This window comes from Mesoplodon densirostris, chromosome 16 (assembly GCF_025265405.1).
Source record: "Mesoplodon densirostris isolate mMesDen1 chromosome 16, mMesDen1 primary haplotype, whole genome shotgun sequence".
NCBI classification, from domain to species: Eukaryota; Metazoa; Chordata; class Mammalia; order Artiodactyla; family Ziphiidae; genus Mesoplodon; species Mesoplodon densirostris.
Window position 1 is genome coordinate 38915994 of NC_082676.1, and position 25739 is coordinate 38941732.

The 25739-nt window shown below is 50.7% G+C and overlaps 1 protein-coding gene across 2 annotated transcripts in view; it reads left to right on the top strand.

Annotated features, from left to right (window-relative positions):
* Window positions 1–21080, top strand: part of RCC1L (RCC1 like) — a 41550-nt gene extending 20470 nt beyond the window's left edge. Inside the window, exons 7-11 of one of the 2 annotated variants that reach the window (XM_060120400.1) lie at window positions 900–1081; window positions 3973–4060; window positions 4898–5071; window positions 7465–7550; window positions 20314–20481. In XM_060120400.1, the coding sequence (XP_059976383.1) occupies window positions 900–1081; window positions 3973–4060; window positions 4898–5071; window positions 7465–7550; window positions 20314–20391 (608 nt within the window). In that variant the 3' untranslated portion in view covers window positions 20392–20481. Of the gene's footprint in view, window positions 1–899; window positions 1082–3972; window positions 4061–4897; window positions 5072–7464; window positions 7551–20313 lie in introns of both variants that reach the window. The other variant, XM_060120399.1, reaches the window with a different exon arrangement.
* The last annotated feature ends 4659 nt before the right edge of the window (window positions 21081–25739 follow it).

Sequence of the window (25739 nt, forward strand, 5' to 3'; positions counted from 1 at the left end):
TTCCTCTGGTCACTGTGTACCACGCCAGTTTGACAGTTTTGATTTGTTGTAGTTGGGGGATGGTGTGGGGTGGGAGGCTGAGGTGGGATGGGCTCTTAGAGATTTCTTTTATGTTCTAGCAAGCCCAGCAGTGCATTAGGAATTGCTTGTTGTAACTTTGGTTTCCCAGTGCATATGGAAGTTATGTTTACACTACACTGTAGTCTATTAAGTGTGCAATAGCATTATGTCTAAAAAATGTACGTATCTTAATTAAAAAATACTGCCCCCTAAGTGCCAACCATCATTTGACAATATAGGGTTGCCACAAACCTTCAATTTGTAAAAAATGCAGTATCTGTGAAGTGCAATAGAACGAGGTGTGCCTGCATGTAATATACAAGGTCTGATAGGTTCATTGTGTGTTGGTGTTTCATCCTGAAAAGGTATGTAACTTGAATCAGACTTAGAAAATATCAAGGGTTTTATTTATTTGTTTGTTTGTTTATTTATTGAAATTCTATTTATTTATTTATTTTGGCTGTGCCGGGTCTTAGTTGCGGCACGGGGGATCTTCGTTGCTGCACACAGGATCTTTTAGTTGTGGCATGTGGCATCTTAGTTCCCTGACCAGGGATCGAACCCCAGCTCCCTGCATTGGGAGCGCAGAGTCTTAACCACTGGAACACCAGGGAAGTCCCATCAAGGGTTTTAAAAGTAAACAATTACTATGATGGTTTTTTGTCTTCTGAGAGAACATGGAGAAGGAAGTTGTACAGCATGTAGAATAACAGATTAGGATTTTAAGTTGATGTTTGCAAAGTGCTTAAAACTGTGTTTGACACATAGTAGGTCAATGCAAGTGTTTGTTGAAAGAATAAACAATTAAAAGTAAGTAACACAGTTTTCCATTGTTCCAGGTCTGGGTCACTACAATATCACCAGCGTGCCCACCAAGCTGGCTGGAGACCTTGCCGGAGTGAACGTTGTCCAGGTGGCCACCTACGGGGACTGCTGCCTGGCTGTGTCCGTCGATGGCCGCCTCTTCGGGTGGGGGAACTCCGAGTACCTGCAGCTGGCCTCTGTCACGGACTCCACACAGGTACGACCCCACGAGGTCCTCTGCAGCCTGGGGCTGGGGGTTTGGAGATAGTGTTAAGGATGTTTAGAAGAGATCCTTCACGAAGGGGTGATGTATAGAGTGCCGTGTGGCCTCACCTGTGCTACGGCTGCCTCTTCAAGGGGCCGAGTTCTTGGCAGTCTCATTGGAGCCTGGAAAGAAAGCTTAGATGCAAAAGCCATCATTACCAATACTTCGATGAGATAGTCCTGGCTTAGAGCAGTAGTTTAGGTATGTCTGTGTGCCCTGTCTTGTTCTGAAAGGGATGTGAGGCTGTTTACATAAGGTCCTGTGATGTCACAGTCGGCCTCTTGTTGCCGTCTAGTGTGTGTACCCCCAAATATACAGATCTGAGGTGTGCACCTTGATGAAGACACCTGTGTGGCCCCTAGATCATGCAGTAGGGCATTGGCAGTCCTGCTGGTGGCCTCTCCCTGTCACACCGTCAGTACAGTACAGTAGGGTTTTAAACGTTTTATTAAGGAAAATTCCAAACGTGAGCAAAAGGTAGACCTCACTGCATAATTAATCTCTGTGTATCCATCATCCATGTTCAACAATTACCAACTAATGGCCCGTTCAAAAAAATAGGTAATTTACTGTTTTAAATTGTGTGACTTAGTGGTTTTTAGTATATTCTCAAGGTTATGCAACTGTCCCCACTAATTCCAGAACATTTTCATTCACCCTCCCCACCCTGCTCTCCAAAAAGCCCCATACACCTAATGGCCAATCTCGTTGCGTCTGTAATTCCATCTGCTTCTCTGTCCTGCATTATTCTGAAGGAAATCCTAGACATCATATCCCTAAATCAGCATGTATCTCTAAGTGATAAGGACTTAATATCATCAAACTTCTGACAACATACAGAAGGGTTTTAAATATATATTAATAGGTAAAGAGATATGCACAAATGGATAAAGATCAGCTAATTGGATGAAAAAATTCATTCTCTGTGGTCTGACACAGTAGCTAGAAGTGGCTGCAGATTTGTCTCTGAGCTCTCTAGTAGCCAAAACAGAGACGAAAACGTGGTCATTGAAATGATTCATTGTTTCCATAAGATAAACAGCAAATAAAATGTTTAGAAGAGGGACTGGGCTTCTGGATAGCAAGGCCTGAGATCAGTGTCTCCCACGGCCTTCCTGTGAGGGCAGATCTAGGGTCATGTCATCATTATCTGTGCTGCATGACAGAGGACCCCAACACGTAGTGGCTTAAAACAACACACATTTATCGTCTCACCGTTTCTGTGGGTCAGGAACCTAGGGGTGGCTTAGCTGGGTCTCTGGCTCTGAGTCTCTCAAAGGCTGGTATCACCTTAGGGTTCACCTTGGGAAGGCCCTGCCTCCGGGCCCGTTCTGGTTGTTGACAGCAGGGTGTAGGTTCTCGTGGACTGTTGGCCCTGGGGCCCCAGGTCCTCGCTGGCGCTTGGCCAGCTCACAGTGGTTGTCCAAGTCTTCCTCGGCTCCTTGCCATGCAGGCTCCTCCAAGTGGTGGCTCACAGCGTGGCTTCGGCCGAATGAGCCAATAAGAGGGCGAGAGAGCGTGTCAGTGAGACAGAAGCCAGTGCTTCATAAGTTCATCTTGGCAATGCCTTCTGCTCACGTTTGCTGGAATTCTGTTCTTTAGAAGCAAGTCCCTAGGCCTAACTCCCACACACAGGGGTGCAGATTAGCCATGGTGTGACTAGCACAGACGGGTCATTTGTTTTGGAAGCAGCCCACCGCATCCATGATTCTTTACGTGGTCCGAGCCTCATCCTGTCAGTGACAACAGTGGTGCGTTTCCAGTGGCTCTTTTCTGGAGCGTTTCTCAGCCTTTGCCGAGGGCCCTGTGCCAGAGCCCAGTTGGGTAGAGAAGCTGTGAGAGCCAGGCAGCAGACGCCAGGCCAGGCCAGCAGCCTCACATCATCTCGGATCAGTAAGCCCCTTTATTCCTTTGGAGTCATCTTAGGGATTGTTACCCTCCAGCTGTCTCCATTTGCAAGTGACTCTGAAAAGATTCATGGCTGTCACGGAAGCACTTAAAATCTGTCTTGCAAAGTTATTCCTCAGTAGGGGTGCCAAGACCAAATCCTGCTGGACAGCTAAGTTGGCCACACTTCGTTCTCCCAACCCCTGAGCCTCCCATCTGTCACTCTGAGCAGAAGTGCCACTTGGCCGTCTCTAGGCACTGCAAGTTCAGTACATCCCGGAGTGAATTCATGCTCAGCCCGACATCCTGGCCCTTCTCCCTTGTTACCACGTCCACTCACGTTCCCCTCTAGAAATCACGTCCCTCTCCCACTTGGAACCCTTACTGCCTCCCTGTTGTGCTTAGGATAGAGACCAAACCCTTGCTGTGATCAACAACGCCCTGTGTGATCTGGTTTCCCTTCTGCCCACTGGCATCTTACAGATACTCCCCCTTGTCCCCCCGCTTCAGCCACTCTGACCTCGTGTAAGCTCCTGAACGGGCCACACTCACCTTGCCCCCTTTGCACGTCCATCTCGCCACCTTGGGATTTCCTTCTCTTCTCCCCTGGCCCGCCTACTCCTGATTGCTCTTCCCCGCACAGCAGATCAGGTCCCTGACACTCACGCCAGGGACCGCTGTACTCTTCTTCATTGGGTTCAGCACAGAGTCATCCTGTGTTAGTTTTGGCTGACATCTGCCTCCCACCCTGGACTGCAGTCTGAGAGCGGGGCTGCTTCTCCTGCTGCCTGTCGTCTTCCCAGCATGCAGTTAGAAGCTTATCATGTGTACGATTTCAGGAGATACATGGGGAGGGAATGAATGAACGGGGACTTACCTACTCTGCACATGAAACAGCATTTCCAAGTTCTCACTGCTTTGTCTTCCTAACAATGTGGACCCTTCTTTTGATTCAGGTGAACGTTCCCCGGTGCTTGCCCTTCTCAGGAGTCGGGCGGGTGAAGCAGGCTGCGAGTGGGGGGACAGGCTGCGCTGTATTAAACGGTGAGACCCTCTTGCAGGCAGTTTGTTGGGAAGCTGTGGGTGGGTTGGGTGAGGAAGGGTTGGTGTCCGCTGGATTCAGGCTGTGGTTTTCAGTGCGGGGAGCACAGTTGTGGGAAGATCTAGTTAGTTCAGTTAATAGAGGGTGAGGGTGACATTCTTGACAGAAGGATAACAGCCATGATTTATAGGTCGACGAACAGCCAGCATAGAGCTGAGTAACTATCGCAAACCTCTGGAGTGGAGGATGAACTTCTGCTCCCTCTCCTGAAGCGTGGGCCAAAGCCCCCAGGCCTGCCTTCTCCGGAAAGGCCGTGCCAAGAGCTGCGGGCACACAGGAGAAGAGCCTTAGGGTTCAGGTAGTGGGATCCAGGCCCCTGGGGTTACACGTCTGGCACCACTGATGAGCAGTGAGCTTGTTATGAGCTGAGAATCGTTACGAACTTTAGAATCTAGCCAGAAGTTGTGTGTGTACTTGGCTTGGTCTTCTGATCCGTGTGAGACGTAGCGCTGTTAGGAAAAGCTGCCCTTCTAAGGCTCTCCTGTGTTCATGTGGGGTTTGTGGCTGATTTATGGAGTGGCTCCATCCAGCACACTCAAGATGTAGGACATTTGTATTGTGAGATTGGTTAGCTGGCTAGACATACTCCACAAGCAAGAATTTGAAAGAGGAGAAAAGAAACATTATTTTAAATATCAACGTGTTCTTGCCAAGCAAGAAGAGGGAAAAAAAAAAAGTCCATGTGGATATAATGCATCTTGGTGGTGTGGTTCGAATTTCTTGCGAGGGAGGGCTGCACTTGGTTTGACTTCCTGACCGTTGTTTTTACTGTAATCCAGGAGAGGGACATGTTTTCGTCTGGGGCTATGGAATTCTTGGGAAAGGACCAAACCTCATGGAAACTGCCCTTCCAGAAATGATTCCACCCACTCTGTTTGGCTTGACGGAGTTCAACCCAGGAGTCCAGGTTTCCCGCATTCGCTGTGGACTCAGCCACTTCGCCGCCCTCACCAGTAAGTGATCAAGCCCACGTGGCCCCAAGGCCTTACCGAGCTTCACCCTCTCAGGTTCAGCCCCAATCCCTGGGCCGCTCTCAGTTTCCATCCATCCAGTGGAGTGGCACCCTTGTGTGGATAATTAAAGAGAGCAGCTAATCCAGAAGTTGTTTGGCTTGAGGTGGTCTAATGTGTGTCTCCTTTTCACCTGGGAGGTTTGTTTTCAGTTCATTTGGTTTGTGGTTAGGCTGGTGTTGCAGTGACTTTTCTCAAGCGGACGCAGTCGGTGGTGGGAGAGGGGACCCTCGAGTGGGCCGGGCTGCTGGGGGAGACCCGCGGAGGTTTGGTACATCGCGGTGGGTGAGGAGGAAGTGAGCGTGGGGGCTTCATCCCGGTCCCTGGCCAAGCCCAAGCCCGACCCTCATCCGAGCCAGGAGCGTGGGGCGGCAAGAGGCATATTTATAAGACCATCCTGTGGTTTTGAGGCGGTAGATGTGCCCAGTTTCTCCAAAGTGCTGGGGGGAGTGATCGAAGGGGGGCTGAAATGGAGGTTTTCTCAGAGCGTTGCCCAGTTACAAAGCCATGACATACAGAGTTACTCTGCAGACGTCCCGCATGTCTGCGCTTCTTGATTGCAGCTCTCGTCCCCCCACTGCGGCTGTTGGCTCCATTTGCTCCTCGTTAGTTGACTTGAATAGTAAGAGGGAACTAAATTTCATTTTGTGATTCTCAAGTAAATTCACTTTTTCCTTGCAATTTAAAGACCGTTTTGTCTCACGGCAAGCTGTTGTTTCCTTTAGAAACATCTGGGCCGGGACAGTCAGTTTGGGTGGTCCTCGTCTGTGTTCCCCGGCCTCACGCTGCCGTGAGGGCTGCTCCAGACGAGCACGCTGTTGCGGAGTCCTCACTGCCGTTCCGTCACTGTCTGTGTTTCAGGGTTCGGGGCTTGAGTGGCGGCAGCTGCAGCGTGGGCCGCTGTGGTGGGGGTGGGGCGTTGTCTGTGCGCTGAGGCGCTGGGTGCCAGCAGTGGCGCCCGGGGTGGAGGACCCCACGCAGGGTCAGCCACCTTCACCTGCAAACGCGTCGGTGTCACATGGGCGTTTTAAAGCCATTTTGATGTAGCAGATAGAGTCAGTGTGGGCGAATTCTGGAGGTAACAGTAACCTGTTTCCCCAATGTTTAAGGCTTAAACTACGTGCAAAGTCATGTACTTGGAAACCCGTACGAAGCCTTTGACTAGGGTAGATTGCTTTGTCTGCTGTCGTGCCATGCGGCCCTTTGGGGTCACACTGAAATGAAGTCCTGCCTAGATTTCCCCCGACAGCCACCCTCCACATGCCAGTGACTGTCCCTCAGTAGGGGGAGCCTCAGAACCTGGCTTGCTCTGGTTTGCCCTGAGGTCTGCTAACAAGTTGGGGGCCAGATTGACTTGTTCTGTTAAACACAACCTCTGAGGTGGAAGACCAAGGACGGCAACAAGACCAGAGGGCTCCGACAGCGTGGCACAGAAGGACCCCTTATTTAATCAGCCGGGTTGTTTCAGTCCCGGCTCCTCCATGTCCTCCCTTCTTCCCATGACCAGAGCCTTCTGCCGGAGGGGGCTGGTAAATGGGGCCTCCGTGCCGAGGATGCCCCGGGCTGGTGTGGATGGACGTCTGCACCGAGGGCCCTGCCCAGCCTGAGGGTCCATCCTGGAGCTGGCGTTCCAGAGCCCCAGTCTGGGTTCAGTCTCCTGGCCTGCCCCTACAGCACCCTGCCTGTCCTTTTCCTTCACGGCACTGTTTACAATCTGTAAACGTGCCTTTGTTGGTTTAATCATTTGTTTAATTTTCGCTCTTCAACTAGCTCCAGCCCCGTGAGGACAGGAACGTGCGTGTCAGTCCCCATGCTGTCCCAGCTCCTAGCACACAGATGTACACTTGACCCAAAGAGGCACCCAGTCACCGTGTGTCACTTGACCAAATGCTCCTGAGATGTGGAGACCCAGACAAGAAATGACAAATTGTCCTACTTCTCACTCTGTCAGGGCGTGACCAGGATTTGAGGATGCTGAGATTTCAGGATTTGTGGAGGTCAGGGTTTGGTTGGACCTAACTGGGCGATGAGGGTGTGTGTGTAAGGGCCACACAGAGCGGGCCGTGTGCAGGAGCCCCTGGGCCCACCTCCAGGCATGTGTTCATCTCCCATGAGAGGGACACAGCATGAATCTGGGCCGGGACATGTTTTTGGTATGGGGATGGTACTGTATACTTGTCCCTTTAGAAGAAAGCATTAATGCCTGGGAGAAATTGAAGTTTAACTTTGATCTTTTTGTACCTGGTTCTAGAAAGCCTATTCCCATGACCCTTCCTTCTCTTGGAGACTTGCCCTTGGCCTCAAGCCCCAGCCAAGCCGTTTTTCTTTATTTGCAGACAGAGGAGAGCTGTTTGTGTGGGGCAAGAACATCCGAGGGTGCCTGGGAATCGGTCGCCTGGAAGACCAGTACTTCCCATGGAGGGTAAGGCTGGGCTGGGCGGGTGTGAGGGCGGCGTGCCCACAGAGCAGACTCACCTGATGCAGCAGCCCGGCCAGCACCGGTCCCCGGGCTTCCAGTCCCTGTGGTGCCTGTAAGAAGCTTCCTCGGAGGCTGGCCTCGGGCAAACGGGGGCCTCAGGGAGGAGCGAGCTGCAGGCCGGGTGCCTCGGGGCTCCGAGAGGGAGAGGGTTGAGATGAAGTTGACGTGGCAGGAGCTGTTTACAGAGGCCCGTGGAGAGGAATGTTTTACAGTGGATTTAAAAGAAAGCGGGATGTTTATTGTTCAGAGTGCCTTACCACAGCCATCAGAGTGAAGCATGAAGGCTCTTCTGAGGGGAGGATGCAATTACACAAAAAGGCTTATTTCAGAATTAAAGGGGAAGAGGGTTCCTTCTTAAGTTGTAGTTTATCTTAGTGTCGTTTACTAAGTCAGTTCTTTATAAGTTCTTCAAAAAAAAAAAAGGCTATTTATTTTTTTGAATACAGAACATATGGACATGGTACAAAATGTATTATGAAAAATAAGTCTCCCGTCTCTTGCCCCAGAGCAGCCACTGGTTCTGGTTTCATCGTTCCCTTCCAGAGATAGTCTCTGTGTAGAGGAGCAGGCGCTTGTGTGCGTGCATGCGTGTGTGTACGTGCCTAAGTGTTTTCTTTGAAGGTTAGGTTTTAACGTGTTTTGAGGTTGTGTAAAGCATTTTTTAAAAAACACATGTAAAAATGCAAAAGAAATGTGTAAAAAAAAAAAAATAATAAGGGGGACTTCCCTGGTGGCGCAGTGGCCAATGCAGGGGACACGGGTTCGTGCCCTGGTCCAGGAAGGTCCCGCATGCCGTGGAGCATCTAAGTCTGTGTGCCACAACTACTGAGCCTGCGCTCTAGAGCCCGTGAACCACAACTACTGAGCTTGCGTGCCACAACTACTGAAGCCCATGCACCTAGAGCCCGTGCTCTGCGATGAGGGAAGCCACCACAATGAGAAGCCTGCGCATTGCAACGAAGAGTAGCCCCTGCTTGCTGCAACTAGAGAAAGCCCATGCACAGCAATGAAGACCCAACACAGCCATAAAGGAAGGAAGGAGGAAAGAGGGAGAGAGAGAGGGAGAGAGAGAGAAAGAAAGAAGGAAAGAAAGAAGGAAGGAAGGAGAGAGAAAGAAGGAAAGGAAGGAAGGAGGAGAGGGAGGGGGAGAGGGAGAGAAAGGGAGAGGTAGAAGGAGAGGGAGACAGAGGGAGAGGGAGATGGAGAGGTAGAAGGAGAGGGAGGGGGGAGAGAGAGGGAGAGGGAGAGAAGGAGGGAGAGAGAGAGAGGGAGAGAGGGAGTGGGGGAGAGGGAGAGAGAGAGGGCAAGAGGGAGAGAGGGAGAAGTAGAGAGAGGGAGAAAGAGAGCAAGAGAGGGGGGAGAGGGAGAGATGGAGAGGGAGGGAGAGTGGGAGAGGGGGAGAGGGAGGGAGTGGGAGAGGGAGAGAAGGAGAGGGAGAGGGAGAGGGAGGGAGGGAGAGTGGGAGGGAGAGGGAGAGCAGGAGAGAGAGGGAGAGGGAGAGAAGGAGGGAGAGAGGGAGAGGGAGAAGTAGAGAGGGAGAAAGCAAGAGAGGGGGAGGGAGAGGGGGAGAGTGAGAGGGAGACGGAGGGAGAGGGAGACGGAGGGAGGGAGAGTGGGAGAGGGAGAGAAGGAGAAGGAGAGGGGGAGAGTGGGAGGGAGAGGGAGAGAGAGAGCAGGAGAGAGAGGGAGAGGGAGAGAAGGAGGGAGAGAGGGAGAAGTAGAGAGGGAGAAAGAGCAAGAGAGGGGGAGGGAGAGAGGGAGAGGGAGGGAGAGAGAGTGGGAGAGAGAGGGAGAGAAGGAGAGGGAGAGAGAGAGGAAGAGGGAGAGAGGGAGAAGTAGAGAGGGAGAAAGAGCAAGAGGGGGGAGAGGGAGAGACAGGGAGACGGAGAGGGAGGGAGAGAGAGGGAGAGAAGGAGAGGGAGAGAGAGAGAGAGGGAGAGGAAGAGAGGGAGAGGGAGAGACAGGGAGAGGGAGGGAGAGGGAGAGGGAGAGAGAGGGAGAGAAGGAGGGAGAGTGGGAGAGGGAGAAGGAGGGAGAAAGAGAGCAAGAGGGGGGAGAGGGAGAGACAGGGAGACAGGGAGAGTGAGGGAGAGAGAGAGGGAGAGAGAGGGAGAGAGGGGGAGAGAGAGAGGGAGAGAGACTGGGAGAGTGAGGGAGAGAGAGAGGGAGAGAGAGGAAGAGGGAGAGAGGGAGAAGTAGAGAGGGAGAAAGAGCAAGAGGGAGAGAGGGAGAAGTAGAGAGGGAGAAAGAGCAAGAGGGAGAGAGGGAGAAGTAGAGAGGGAGAAAGAGCAAGAGGGAGAGAGGGAGAAGTAGAGAGGGAGAAAGAGCAAGAGGGGGGAGAGGGAGAGACAGGGAGACGGAGAGGGAGGGAGAGAGAGGGAGAGAAGGAGAGGGAGAGAGAGAGAGGGAGAGGAAGAGAGGGAGAGGGAGAGACAGGGAGACGGAGAGGGAGGGAGAGAGAGGGAGAGAAGGAGAGGGAGAGAGAGAGGGAGAGGAAGAGAGGGAGAGGGAGAGACAGGGAGAGGGAGGGAGAGGGAGAGAGGGAGAGAAGGAGGGAGAGTGGGAGAGGGAGAAGGAGGGAGAAAGAGAGCAAGAGGGGGGAGAGGGAGAGACAGGGAGACAGGGAGAGTGAGGGAGAGAGAGAGGGAGAGAGAGGGAGAGAGACTGGGAGAGTGAGGGAGAGAGAGGGGGAGAGAGACTGGGAGAGTGAGGGAGAGAGAGAGGGAGAGACAAAGGGAGAGTGGGAGAGAGAGGGAGAGAGAGAGAGACAGAAAGAAGGAAAGAAAGAGAAGGAAGGAAGGATTTATCGGTCAAAAACACACAGAAAATGTTTCAAGGCACTTACTTTGCTATTTTAGGGGCTCTTTCTCTCAGCCCTCCCCTTGGCTGCTGGCTCTCCTGGCTCTCCTGAGCTCGGCAGGCCCTGACTCCGGTGCTTTCTCTAAGAGAACACGTCAAAAGGGAGACTTTAAACTTGTTGGAAAAAAAATGACTGTGGCCCAGAGTTGTTCCCAGCCTGGCTGGTGCTGACCCGCTTGTTCCCTGGGGACCCCAGCCCGGGTGAGGAAAGGCATGGTGGCGGGTGGACAGTGGCCGGCAGCTCAGGGAATACAGAGCAGTTAGAATACTGCTCATTCTCTTGGGAGCTTCTCACAGCCCTCTCTTTAACAGCCCCCCCCCACCCCCCCGCAAGGGACTTCCTTCTGAGAGGCAGCTGGGGAAATGGCCAAGCAAGTGGGTTTTGAATGAATGACCGTTGTGACTAGGGCCTCCCCACCTGCCTTCATGTCCTCCCAATTAGAGCGAAGATCAGCTGTGAAATCAGGTTTGAGAGCGTTTTCGTTGTCCAAGTGGCCGGACAGGCTTGGCCTCTGTGGTGGAGTGGCAGGCCTGGGGGTGGATGCCCCGTTGTTCAAGCCGTACCCCTGTGCTGAACGTCCCTCTGAAGTGTCGTTCCCGGCTTCCATGCCATCAGGGAAAGGGCACTCTGGTCTGTTCCCATGACGGCTGCTTTCATGCCCCACACCATCGTCTCCCCTTGTGTGTCTGTGGAGCTCCTTCGCCCCCGTGTCACCTTTTGGTTGGGCTTGGGAGGGTGGTGCTGAAGTCCATGCCGGCTCCAAGATGCGAGGCTGGGGCTCTGGGAGAGTGGTGGTGACAGGAACCAGGTTTTCGATCAACTAGGTTGGATTCCTTAAAGCTTAGTCTCTTGTTGGGTAGTTGGACCTTTCTCCAGTCTGTTCTCTTGTCACTTAAAAAAAAATTGCAGGTGATTTTTATTCCTTAAACCCTATTTTCTTATTAATCTTAAGTAGGGGATATGTTACATCATTTAAAAAGTATTCCAAGAAAGAAAAAAAAGAGTAAAGCCATATTTGTAGCTCATACAGTGGTATTAACTAGTTATTCTTAGACTTACTTACAGAGCCTGGGCTTTTCTGATGATTCGTAGGCCTAGGAAGTGACATCTGAGTCACCTGATTGAAACCTCTTCTTCCAGAAGCTGTCCAGGCTGTTTTCCTCCTCCACATTGATGCTTAGAGCTCAGAGAGGTTCAGTGATTTCTTTAAGGTCACACACCTAGTAAGAAGCAGAGGACTTCCCTGGTGGTTCAGTGGTTAAGAGTCCGCCTGCCCATGCAGGGGACACGGGTTCAAGCCCTGGTCCGGGAAGATCCCACATGCCGCGGAGCAACTAAGCCTGTGCTATAGAGCCCGTGAGCCACAATTGCTGAGCTCACGTGCCACAACTACTGAAACCCACGCGCCTAGAACCCGTGCTCTGCAACGAGAGAAGCCACTGCAATGAGAAGCCTGCGCACCGCAAGGAAGAGTAGGCCCCGCTCACCACGACTAAAGAAAGCCCGTGTGCAGCAACAAAGACCCGACACAGCCAAAATGAAATAAATTTATTAAAAAAAAAGAAAAGTGGAGCCAAGAATCAGACTCAGAATTTCTGACTTTAAGACGTCACCATGGGAGAGGGGGAATTGGGCGGAAGAGTAAGACGCAGAGATCACCTTCCTCCCCACAGATACATCAGAAATACATCTACACATGGAACAACTCCTACAGAACACCTACTGAATGCTGGCAGAACACCTCAGACCTCCCAAAAGGCAAGAAACTCCCCACGTACCTGGGTAGGGCAAAAGAAAAAAGAATAAACAGAGACAAAAGAATAGGGACAGGACCTGCACCAGTGGGAGGGAGCCGTGAAGGAGGAAAGGTTTCCACACACTAGAAGCCCCTTCGTGGGCGGAGACTGCGGGTGGCAGAGGGGGGAAGCTTCGGAGTAGCGGAGGAGAGCACAGCAACAGGGGTGCAGAGGGCAAAGTGGAGAGATTCCCGCACAGAGGATCGGTGCCGACCGGCACTCACCAGCCCGAGAGGCTTGTCCGCTCACCTGCCAGGGCGGGCGGGGCTGGGAGCTGAGGCTCCAGCTTCAGTCGGAGCACAGGGAGAGGACTGGCGGTGTGAACACAGCCTGAAGGGGTTAGTGCACCACGGCTGGCCGGGAGGGAGTCCGGGAAATAGTCTGGACCTGCTGAAGAGGCAAGAGACTTTTTCTTCCCTCTTTGTTTCCTGGTGCGCGAGGAGAGGGGATTAAGAGCGCTGCTTAAAGGAGCTCCAGAGACGGGCGCGAGCTGCGGCTATCAGTGCGGACCCCAGAGACAGGCATGAGACGCTAAGGCTGCTGCTGCCGCCACCAAGAAGCCTGTGTGCGAGCACAGGTCACTCTCCACACCTCCCTTCCGGGGAGCCTGTGCAGCCCGCCACTGCCAGGGTCCCGGGACCCAGGGACAACTTCCACGGGAGAACGCATGGCGCACCTCAGGCGGGTGCAACGTCACACCGGCCTCTGCCACCGCAGGCTCGCCCCGCACTCTGTACCCATCCCTCCCCCTGGCCTGAGTGAGCCAGAGCCCCCGAATCAGCGGCTCCTTTAACCCCGTCCTGTCTGAGCGAAGAACAGACGCCCTCCAGCGACCTACACGCAGAGGCGGGGCCAAATCCAAAGCTGAACCCCGGGAGGTGTGCGAACAAAGAAGAGAAAGGGAAATCTCTCCCAGCAGCCTCAGGAGCAGCGGATTAAATCTCCACAATCAACTTGATGTACCCTGCATCTGTGGAATACCTGAATAGACAACTAATCATCCCAAATTGAGGAGGTGGACTTTGAGAGCAAGATTTATTATTTTTTCCCCTTTTCCTCTTTTTGTGAGTGTGTATATGTATGCTTCTGTGTGAGATTTTGTCTGTATAGCTTTGCTTTCACCGTTTGTCCTAGGGTTCTATCTGTCCCTTTTTTTTTTTTACTTAAAAAATTTTTTTTCTTAATAATTACTTTTTTATTTTAATAACTTTATTTTATTTTACCTTTATTTTTTCTTTTATCTTTTTATCTTCCTTCCTTCCTTCCTTCCTTCCTTCCTTCCTTCCTTCTTCTCCCTTTTATTCTGAGCCATATGGATGAAAGGCTCTTGGTGCTGCAGCCAGGAGTCAGTGCTGTGCCTCTGAGGTGGGAGAGCCAACTTCAGGACACTGGTCCACAAGAGACCTCCCAGCTCCATGTAATATCAAATGGCGAAAATCTCCCAAGAGATCTCCGTCTCAACACCAGCACCCAGCTTCACTCAACGACCAGCAAGCTACAGTGCTGGACACCCTATGCCAAACAACTAGCAAGATAAGAACACAACCCCACCCATTAGAGAGAGGCTGCCTAAAATCATAATAAGTCCACAGACACCCCAAAACACACCACCAGATGTGGACCTGCCCACCAGAAAGACAAGATCCAGCCTCGTCCACCAGAACACAGGCACTAGTCCCCTCCACCAGGAAGCCTACACAACCCACTGAACCAACTTTAGCCACTGGGGACAGAAACCAGAAACAACAGGAACTACGAACCTGCAGCTTGCAAAAAGGAGACCCCAAACACAGTAAGGTAAGCAAAATGAGAAGACAGAAAAACACACAGCAGATGAAGGAGCAAGATAAAAACCCACCAGACCTAACAAATGAAGAGGAAATAGGCAATCTACCCGAAAAAGAATACAGAATAATGATAGTAAAGATGATCCAAAATCTTGGAAATAGAATAGACAAAATGCAAGAAACATTTAACAAGGATCTAGAAGAACTAAAGATGAAACAAGCAACGATTAACAACACAATAAATGAAATTAAAAATACTCTAGAAGGGATCAATAGCAGAATAACTGAGGCAGAAGAACGGATAAGTGATCTGTAAGATAAAATAGTGGAAATAATTACTGCAGAGCAGAATAAAGAAAAAAGAATGAAAAGAACTGAGGACAGTCTCAGAGACCTCTGGGACAACATTAAACACACCAACATTTCGAATCATAGGGGTTCCAGAAGAAGAAGAGAAAAAGAAAGGGACTGAGAAAATATTTGAAGAGATTATAGTTGAAAACTTCACTAATATGGGAAAGGAAATAGTTAATCAAGTCCAGGAAGCACAGAGAGTCCCATACAGAATAAATCCAAGGAGAAATACACGAAGACACATATTAATCAAACTGTCAAAAATTAAACACAAAGAAATCATATTAAAAGCAGCAAGGCAAAAACAACAAATAACACACAAGGGAATCCCCATCAGGATAACAGCTGATCTCTCAGCAGAAACTCTACAAGCCAGAAGGGAGTGGCAGGACATAATTAAAGTGATGAAGGAGAAAAACCTGCAACCAAGATTACTCTACCCAGCAAGGATCTCATTCAGATTTGATGGAGAAATTAAAACCTTTACAGGCAAGCTAAAGCTGAGAGAGTTCAGCACCACCAAACCAGCTTTACAACAAATGCTAAAGGATCTTCTCTAGGCAAGAAACAAAAGAGAAGGAAAAGACCTACAATAACAAACCCAAAACAATTAAGAAAATGGGAATAGGAACATACATATCAATAATTACCTTAAATGTAAATGGATTAAATGCTCCCACCAAAAGGCACAGACTGGCTGAATGGATACAAAAACAAGACCCATATATATGCTGTCTACAAGAGACCCACTTCAGACCTAGAGACACATACAGACTGAAAGTGAGGGGATGGAAAAAGATATTCCATGCAAATGAAAACCAAAAGAAAGCTGGAGTAGCAAGTCTCATATCAGACAAAATAGACTTTAAAATAAAGACTATTAGAAGAGACAAAGAAGGACACTACATAATGATCAAGGGATCGATCCAAGAAGAAGATACAACAATGGTAAATATTTATGCACCCAACATAGGAGCACCTCAATACATAAGGCAGTTACTAACAGCCATAAAGGGGGAAATCGACTAACACATTCATAGTAGGGGAATTTAACACCCCACTTTCACCAATGGACAGATCATCCAAAATGAAAATAAATAAGGAAACACAGCTTTAAATGATACATTAAACAAGATGGACTTAATTGATATTTATAGGGCATTCCATCAAAAACAACAGAATACACATTTTTCTCAAATGCTCATGGAACATTCTCCAGGATAGATCATATCTTGGGTCACAAATCAAGCCCTGGTAAATTTAAGAAAATTGAAATTGTATCAAGTATCTTTTCCGACCACAATGCTATGAGACTAGATATCAATCACAGGAAAAGATCTGTAAAAAATACACATGGAGGCTAAACAATACACTACTTAATAACGAAGTGATCACTGAAGAAATCAAAGAGGAAATTAAAAAATACCTAGAAACAAATGACAATGGAGACATGACGACCCAAAACCTATGGGATGCAGCAAAAGCAGTTCTAAGAGGGAAGTTTATAGCAATACAATCTTATCTTAATAAACAGGAAACATCTCAAATAAACAACCTAACCTTGCACCTAAAGCAATTAGAGAAAGAACAAAAAACCCCCAAAGTTAGCAGAAGGAAAGAAATCATAAAGATCAGATCAGAAATAAATGAAAAAGAAATGAAGGAAACGATAGCAAAGATCAATAAAACTAAAAGCTGGTTCTTTGAGAAGATAAACAAAATTGATAAACCATTAGCCAGACTCATCAATAAAAAAAGGGAGAAGACTCAAATCAATAGAATTAGAAATGAAAAAGGAGAAGTAACAACTGACACTGCAGAAATACAAAAGATCATGAGAGATTACTACAAGCAACTCTATGCCAATAAAATGGACAACCTGGAAGAAATGGACAAATTCTTAGAAATCCACAGCCTGCCAAGACTGAATCAAATGGGACAAATGGGACCTAATGAAACTTCAAAACTTTTGCACAGCAAAGGAAACCATAAACAAGACCAAAAGACAACCCTCAGAATGGGAGAAAATATTTCCAAATGAAGCAACTGACAAAGGATTAATCTCCAGAATTTACAAGCAGCTCATGCAGCTCAATAACAAAAAAACAAACAATCCAATCCAAAAATGGGCGGAAGACCTAAATAGACATTTCTCCAAAGAAGATATACAGACTGCCAACAAACACATGAAAGAATACTCAACATCATTAATCATTAGAGAAATGCAAATCAAAACTACAATGAGATATCATCTCACACCAGTCAGAATGGCCATCATCAAAAAATCTAGAAACAGTAAATGCTGGAGAGGGTGTGGAGAAAAGGGAACACTCTTGCACTGCTGGTGGGAATGTGAATTGGTACAGCCGCTATGGAGAACAGTATGGAGGTTCCTTAAAAACCTACAAATAGAACTACCATATGACCCAGCAATCCCACTACTGGGCATATACCCTGAGAAAACCATAATTCAAAAAGAGTCATGTACCAAAATGTTCATTGCAGCTCTATTTACAATAGCCAGGACATGGAAGCAACCTAGGTGTCAATCGACAGATGAATGGATAAAGAAGATGTGGCACATATATACAATGGAATATTACTCAGCCATAAAAAGAAACGAAATTGAGCTATTTGTAATGAGGTGGATGACCTAGAGTCTGTCATACAGAGTGAAGTAAGTCAGAAAGAGAAAGACATACTGTATGCTAACACATATATATGGAATTTAAGAAAAAAAATGTCATGAAGAACCTAGGGGTAAGACGGGAATAAAGACACAGACCTACTAGAGCGTGGACTTGAGGATATGGGGAGGGGGAAGGGTAAGCTGTGACAAAGTGAGAGAGTGGCATGGACATATATACACTACCAAATGTAAAATAGATAGCTAGTGGGAAGCAGCCACATAGCACAGGGAGATCAGCTCGGTGCTTTGTGACCACCTAGAGGGGTGGGATAGGGAGGGTGGGAGGGAGGGAGACGCAAGAGGGAGGGGATATGGGAACATATGTATATGTATAACTGATTCACTGTTATAAAGCAGAAACTAACACACCATTGTAAAGCAATTATACTCCAATAAAGATGTAAAAAAAAAAAAGAAAAAGACGTCACCATGGTCCCCCTCCTCTGCGAGGACCTGAGCTGGGTTCCCCTGGAATCCCCGCGGTGAAGGGAGGGCGAGGCGGAGGTGGGGACCCTCTGCCTGATGGCAGCCTTGCGGGCCTGGGAACAGGACATTGAAGAGAGCTTTCGAGGGGCCCCACCCCCACCCAGGCCATGCCCTCACTTTACATCGCACATGACCGCCATTCTCAGGGCCCGCAGCTGTCCCTGGGGCCGGTGCTTTGTACTGTCTCTCTTATCCTCAGAACAGCCTGCGAAGGTTGGGCTGCCCCCCAGCCTGCCCCCGTGCACACTGACTTCAGGATTCGAAGCCGCTGGCCCAGTGTCTCAGCTGCGCAGTGGGTGGGCTGCGACGTGAACTCGGTGCTCTGAGTGCAGACTATGCTTCCCCCTCGCCGTGCGCCTCTCTGGTGGGGCTTGGGTTGGAGCACAAGCTGGGAACCCTCTGTTTCCTGAGCCTCTTTCTTACCTGGCTGCTTCAGGAGCCACAGGCCCTCGCAGTTCTGACGCCCCAGGGGAGGGCGTGCTGCAGGGGCTGGGCCTCCTTGCAGGCTGAGCCGGCTCCCCTCCGGGGTGTGGCCTGGCTTCTGGGCACCGGGGAAGGGCATCTTGGGTGCAGCCGAGTGGGGACACGGCAAGTCCGGTGGCCGGATCACAGCTGGTCCAGCGCTCCTCCTCTGCCTTCCTCTGCCCTTCAGCTGGTGGGTGTGTGTCTTGGGAACTTGTCCTGGTACAGAGAGCTGTTCGTACACTGATTCTGCTCAAACTTTTCAGAGTCACTCAGGCCAAATATGGTTCGTTTTCTGGAACTGTTTGCCTTTGCAACAATGTGAGTGTAAATTGGTTTAGAATAGAAACTCCTTTTAACCCTGATGAGGTCACAAATAAAACATGGCTGAGGGCAGCCTTCTCTTGGACTCAGTTCAGAGGCTGACAGTGAGAGGCAGTTGGCTGGGGGGGGGGGCTGGGGCTTCGGGAGCCACCTGCTGCTCCCCAGAGAGGCTCCTGGGGCCAGCGTCAGCCATGAGCATTATCCCTCTGGGGATGGCTCCCTCTGCTTTGGGTTCTGATGGTCACAGCCCTTGGAGAACAAGGACAGAGGTGCCTAAGTGTGACAGCTTGGCCGCAGGTTAGCGCGGAGAGTGGCCCTTTCCTGGGGAAGGTCAATAAAGGTGCTCTCGTGGCCCGGGGAGGTTGCTAGGAGCTCACCTGGCCTGGTCACCCCAGGCAGCATGTTTTCTTCTGCTTCTGTGGCCCGCCTGGAACGCTGTCTGCAGCTCTGGGCCTTTGCGATGAGCTGAGGGCACCGCTACGTGTTTGTTCAGTGATTTCTGTAACAGGTTTTGCTGGAGGCGTTTGTTTAGGGATGGGTGAGTAGCACCACTTGGTTACTAGCATCCGTTTGCCTTGTGGCCGGGAGACCCTAATGGACTTGTCTCTGAACGGTTGATGTTGCTGCCTCTGGGCTTTTAGGGCAGGCCATCTGGACGAGGCCTCTCCCTCTGAAGCTCAGTAAACTCCGCAGGCTGTTGCAGATCCCTCTCCAGCTGTCACGCTGCCCCGCTGAGCGCTGCCACTGGGGAGGGATGGCAGGATTCTGATCCGGTCAGAAGAGCAGCATCAGCGTCCTGGCGGGGGCTGAGCAGGAGGTGGTGCAGGTGTTCTGTCTTAGAAATTGCCCCCTAAGAAGACACTACACTCGCACCGCTTTCTGCGTCTAGAATCTCTGGAAAGACAAGAAACCAGTTAAAAGTAGTTTCCAGTTCAGAGGGAAGGTGGGGAGCAGGGCATGTGATGACAGGGTGGCGTCCAACGGGATTTAATGCCTTTTCTTCTTTTCTCCTGAATGTCATTTTATATCGTAGCCACGTGGCTATCACCTATTCAAAGTAATAGTAGTAATAATAATAACATTTATAGTAACAATACACCAAGAGGAGGAAGCAAAGTGCCCCTGTCCTGGAGAACTGGGTGGCTGTGTGCACCTGGAGGTCCCACCTGTGTTGTGGGCACCATGGAGTTCGGAGGGAGGGGGGTCCATCTCCACGGCCCAGCCGTGGGGCAGTGAGAGTCACCCTCAGGGCCAGCAGGCTGGAGCCTCCACACCCGCACGCGGCTGTCTGCACGTCACCTGGAGGGTTGGGCCTGCCTGTGATGAAGTGGTGTCAGTGTGGGTGGCATTGTTGGCAGGGCTGCCAGCCAGGCCTCTGGCACCTTCTGAGACGCAGTAAACACCCCTCCTCCGGGGTGCACAGGACCCGGGAGCAGACTGCCTGGGTCTGGAGCTGACGGGTAGAGCGGGTGAAGACACTGGGCTGGGAGGCCTCCTTCCCACAGTGGACCCTGAGGGCAGGGCAGGGCAGGGCAGGAGGGTTTCTGGAGCTGCTCCAGGCAGCTGTCTGGTGACCCCTGGGAAGAGTCACTGAACAGCTGGCTTGAGCACAGGTTTGACCTCTGGGGAGTCACGCTCATGGGGAACGGCCTCTGTGGGGTGTGCACATCCCAGGACGGTGCATGCAGGGTCCATGCGCGTGCCCAGAGCGGCCTCTCGGGGGGGGCTGCCCGGGTCTGGGTGGGGAGTCAGGACGGCCCTTCCCACGGTGTGTGCTCTGCCCTTCCCAGCAGACCTGCCGGGTGGGTGTAAGCACCCCATTTCCAGGTGAGGGAGCCGAGGCTCAGAGCGGTCAGGTCACCTACCCAGAGCAGAGCCAGGGTCAGGCCCTTGATCGGCCACCGCCAGGCCATCTCTCCTCACGGTGTGCTGGGTCTTGTTTGTTCAGGTGACGATGCCTGGGGAACCTGTGGATGTGGCGTGTGGTGTGGACCACATGGTGACGCTGGCCAGGTCCTTCATCTGAACCTCCTTCCCGGCCCGCTCGAGCCAGGCCTCGGCCTCAGGACTGCTTGGACTGCGCAGCAGAGGCAGCAGCCCCTGGGGCTGTGGATGGGGCGCTCCGTGTGGTGTGCCGCGCTCCCCGGCAGCCCGGGGCGGTGTGACTGGAGGCGCCAGGACGGGGTCCCCCCCCACTGCCAAGGGTGAGACGTGCTGCACTCAGCACAGATGCCGCCGTTATCGGCCGAGCCCCAGGGGTGTGTGGCCCCGGCAGGGCGAGGATGATCTGCTCATCTCGGCTGCTTCTGGGGAACACACGACGGCTCCTGGTGTCACGTCTGGTCTTTGGAAAGCTTAGCCCGCTCAGCCGTCTCTGATGGCTGCTGGGACACCAGCCGAAACCCCTTGCACTGGGGTTCTCCCTGGAAATGCCAGTGGGCGCCAGCCCAGGACCCTGTGGGCCCACGGCTCTCAGCAGCCTTGTAACCACTCTTACTGCCTGGCTTAGAAGCCTTGAGAAGCCCCCTCGGGAGAAGAGCGAGGCCAAGTTCTTGTGGGCCAAGGGCTCTGAACACATCCTGCGAAAGCTTGGCTGGAGTGCTAGCCTTGGAGAAGGAAAATTCAGAAACAGTGACAAACATTTGCATTAGTAGTGTAACTTGTCTTTTTCTTTAAAAACGTCTTTTAAAAATCTCTCTTGGAATAAAGTCTATTTTCTGCTTTTTCGTTTTTAAGAACTGGAGAGGCCTTTTTATTTTAACCTGATCATTTAGAGATGATTAGCTTTCAAAAACAAGGCTTTCGGTAAAGAGGCAACTAGAAACCAGTGAAAAATACTCTGGAAGACAGTCCTACTTGAAAACTGTTTTCTGACCAGAGTCTGCTCCCGCAGTGCTGTTGGGAGAAAATGATGAAGTATAAAACCAACTGGGCAGTCATGTCACAGAGCAGGCTCTCACTCACGGTTTGCCTACATCCCCCATCATCTTTTATTCATTCACTCAACAAACACTTACTGTTGTACCCCATACTTGTCAGGTACTGTTGACCCCACTGGGTCACGTGGTGGCAAACAGAATCCCTGTAAGCAGGTCTTATGACACTTACATTCGAGGAGGCAAAACAGACAAGCAAAATGCAAAGTGCATTAGGTGGTTGCGTGGGCTGTGGAGGAAAAGCCGGAGAGGGACAGGTGGTGCCGGGGGCGGCGGTTTAAAGTGGAGCCGTCACTGACCCGACATCCTCGCTGCGACCTGAGGCAGCTCGAACCGGCCAGGCGGTGTCTGGGGCAGCGGCCCTGGGACCCCTCACCTGGGCTCCTACCACCTCCACTTCTCTGTAGGGGGACCAGTTCTTATGTTTATTACAGCAAAGTTTTTCCATAAACTTGAAACAGAAATTGAAAACCATCTGTCATTTTCCTTCCTGGAGCTTCTAGTTGGGCCGAGGACCATGTCACCCCAGTGGTGAACGGCAGTAATCCAGCCTCAGGGAGATGATACACGCCTTGAAGCACATGCTGATTTGAGGAGGGTGATGTCCCCGAAGGGCAGGCCGGGGTTCCCCTAGTGATGTTCGGGGACCGTAGGGGATGGTGGTGATGGAAGGTCTCTGTCGAAGGTGGGAATGGTTTTTAGCCTCCCCTCGTCCCCTCAAGTGGCAACCACGACTCAGGTCCAGTAACTACTTCCACCTTGGACACAGCACCCAGGGTATATTAAGGGACATCTTTGGATTTGTCTTAAAACCCAGTGTCAGGACTTTCCTGGCGGTCCAGTGGTTGAGACTTCGCCTTCCAATGCAGGGGGTGCAGGTTCGATCCCTGGTCAGGGAGCTAAGATCCCACATGCCTCATGGCCAAAAACCCAAAACATAAAACACATGCAGCATTGTAACAAAGTCAATGAAGACTTTAAAATTGGTCCACATAAATAAAAAAAATCCAAAAAAACCCCCAAAAACCCAGTGTCTCCCAGTGGGGTCTGTGCCCTTTGTGGTGACAGGGGTTCCCAGCTGGAGCGCATCTGCCAGGCCCTTCCCATGGCTGTCCTCTGTGCTCGTGTCCCTTCTCAGCTTTTGTCCTGTTGTTCCCAGCCTCTCCCAGCATTTAACACAGAGGCCGCCTACACCATTGGCTCAGCTGCTGTGATTTCTCATTTTGTTCCTGTGAAGGGTCAGTGTTACAGGCCCCGGGCTCCTCTCGCGTTATCGAGTGCGTGGATGACACCCTGGGTGAAGCGACCACGGGCCATCTCCGACGTGATCTCTCTTCTCACACTCAGACTCCGTCCATTCACAGATGTTGGGGCCAGTGCAGAGCCCTGAGAAGGCATAGGGACTTCACCACCGTTTTGGTGAGTGGACAGTCCCTTCCAAGGCACTTGGGTCTCCGCCTTCCGTCCCCTGAGTCCCCGGCAGACGTGCAGGCTGCCACTTCATAACGATTCTGGGGGAGGGACAGCTCTCACTGTGCGCAAAACCTTACATCAGCTAATAGAAGACGCGGCTCACCACTCTCGTCAGGTCAGTCCTGACACACTCAGAATCCTGTCATGACCACGCTTGTCCCCTGAATAGATGGTTGCCCATAATAAGTGCCCAAACACTCATGCGCTTGCTGTGTTCTGTGCGACAGTCAGATGCTGAGAACCACACAGTCGAAACGGTGCTGGCTGGCCCAGCAGGTGACGACCTGGCCACGCGCCTGGGCAAAAGCTCGGGCTGCGTCCGTGAAGATCGACACTGTTCTGTGTGACGCCGGGTCCCAGCGCCCCCCGACCAGCAACAAGAGTGACTCAAACTGTCCCGCGGGCCAGCTGCCTCGTGTGGTGTGACGTACAGACAGACCTTGGGGGCAGCACCCAGCACGGGCCCGGCCCTGTGAGACAGCCATCGTCCCAGCGCCCAGGACTGACCCCAGGAACTTATCCCCTCCCCAGACAGCCCCATACCTGCCTTTCTCTCTGCCAGGATGCATTACCAGCCACCCCCAGAGACTCACATTGCACCAATCAAGAAATCCTGGCCTTTCTTCCACACGAACCTTGTTATTTAACCTGGAGCAACAGCAGGCCAGATTAAGCTTGAGCTGAGACAATGTTTGGAGCCCTTCTAAGATGTCTTTTCTCAGATTTGGGGCCACACTGAGGTGCGTGCTCAGCAGTCCCATTTAGAAGGATAAATCCAGATACCGTGGTCACCTCCTCAAACCAGGAGTCCACTGTCTTGCCAAGGAGGCAAACAGGTGAGATGTAGCTGGTGGAGGGGGGATGGCCCATGGGGCTGGAGAGCAGAGTAGCTTAGTCTTGCCATCGCTCTGGTAGCCTGCTGGCAGCACGAGTGCCAGGAGACCAGAGAGTAGAGGACATGAAGTCATGAGACCAGAGAGTAGAGGACATGAAGTCATGAGACCAGAGAGTAGAGGACATGAAGTCATGAGACCAGAGAGTAGAGGACATGAAGTCATGCCCATCAGAAAATGCCGTTTGACAAACGAGACCTCATCAGACTTGAAAGCTTTTGCACAGCAAAGGAAACCACCCACAAAACAAAAAGCCCACGGAATGGGAGAAGATATTTGCAAACGATGGGACTGATGGGGTTAATAGCTAAAATATGGATACAGCTCATACAACTCAATAATAAAAAAAAACAACCACCACCCAATCAAAAAATGAGCAGAAGACCTAGATAGATGTTTCTCCAAAGAAGACATACAGATGGCCATCAGGCACATGAACAGCTGCTTAACATCGCCAGTCGTTAAAGAAATGGAAATCAAAACCACAATAAGGTACCATCTCACCCCGGTCAGAATGGCCAGCATCAAAATGTCTACAATAATTAACGCTGGAGAGGATGTGGAAAAAAGGAAATCCTCGTACACTGTTGGTAGGAATGTAAATTGGTACAGCCACCATGGGGAACAGTATGGAGGTTCCTTAAAAAACTAAAAGTAGGGACTTCCCTGGTGGCGCAGTGGTTAGGAATCTGCCTGCCAATGCAGGGGACATGGGTTCGAGTCCTGGTCCAGGTAGATCCCACATGCTGTGGAGCAACTGAGCCCGTGCGCCACAACTATTGAGCCTGTGCTCTAGAGCCCGCGAGCCACAACTACTGAAGCTCGTGTGCCTAGAAGCCCATGCTCTGCAACAAGAGAAGCCACCACAATGAGAAGCCTGTGCACCACAACGAAAAGTAGCCCCAGCTTGCTGCAATTAGAGAAAGCCTATGCACAGCAATGAAGAAGCAGTGCAGCCCACCCCTCCCAAAAAAACCAAGCAAAAACAAAAAAAAACTAAAAGCAGAACTACCACATGATCCAGCAATTCCACTCCACTCCTGGGAAAATGTCCAGAAAAAACAAAAACGCTAATTTGAAAAGATACATGAACCCCAGTGTTCATAGCAGCACTATTTACAATAGCCCAGACATGAAAATGACCCAAGTGTCTGTCAACAGATGATTGGTTTAAGAAGATGTGGTGTGTATGTACACACACACACACACACACACACACACTGGAATATTACTCAGCCATAAAAAAGAATGAAATATTGCAGCAACATGGATGGACTTGGAGGGTATTATGCTAAGTGAAATAAGTCAGAGAACGACAAAAGCCGTATGATATCACTTATATTGTGGAAGCTAAAAAATAATACAAATGAAGCTATATACAAAACAGAAACAGACTCACAGACAGAGAACAAACTCATGGTTAACCCAAGGGGAAAGGGGGGAGGGAGGGATAAATTAGGAGTATGGGATGAACAGATACACAGTACTACACATAAAATAGGTAAGCAACAGGGATTTACTGTATAACACAGGGAACTATATTCAATATCTTACAATAACCTATAATGGAAAATAATCTGAAAAAACATATACAAGTCAATCACTTCCCTGTACACCTGAAACTAACACAATATTTTAAGTCAACTATACTTCCATTAGGAAAAAAGAAAAAAGAAAATGCCCCATTTGAGTCTACCCTTGGAGACAAAAACTGACCGTAAGCTGTTCCATAGCTGCAGTTGACCTTCATTCCAGTGGGGGAATGTTGAAGAAGCAGCAGAGGCTGATTGGGTACATCCTTCGGAGCACCCTCCATATGCCAGGACCTGCCAGTGCTTGGGATGCAGCAATAAGAAGGATGCATCATCCTAGCAGGTACACTGGGGCTGACTGCCCCTGATCCCTCTGGCCTCAGAATGGAGGAAGGCAGGATGAGGCCACTGCCCCACAGAGCAGCCAGAGGAGGTGGTGTTCTCCATGGGGACTTTGGGATTCCTTTAGGCAGATTCTACCCCTTAACCATGGCCTTCTCAACCTTGGCTGTGCAACAGAATCATCTGGCGATGGTGTTG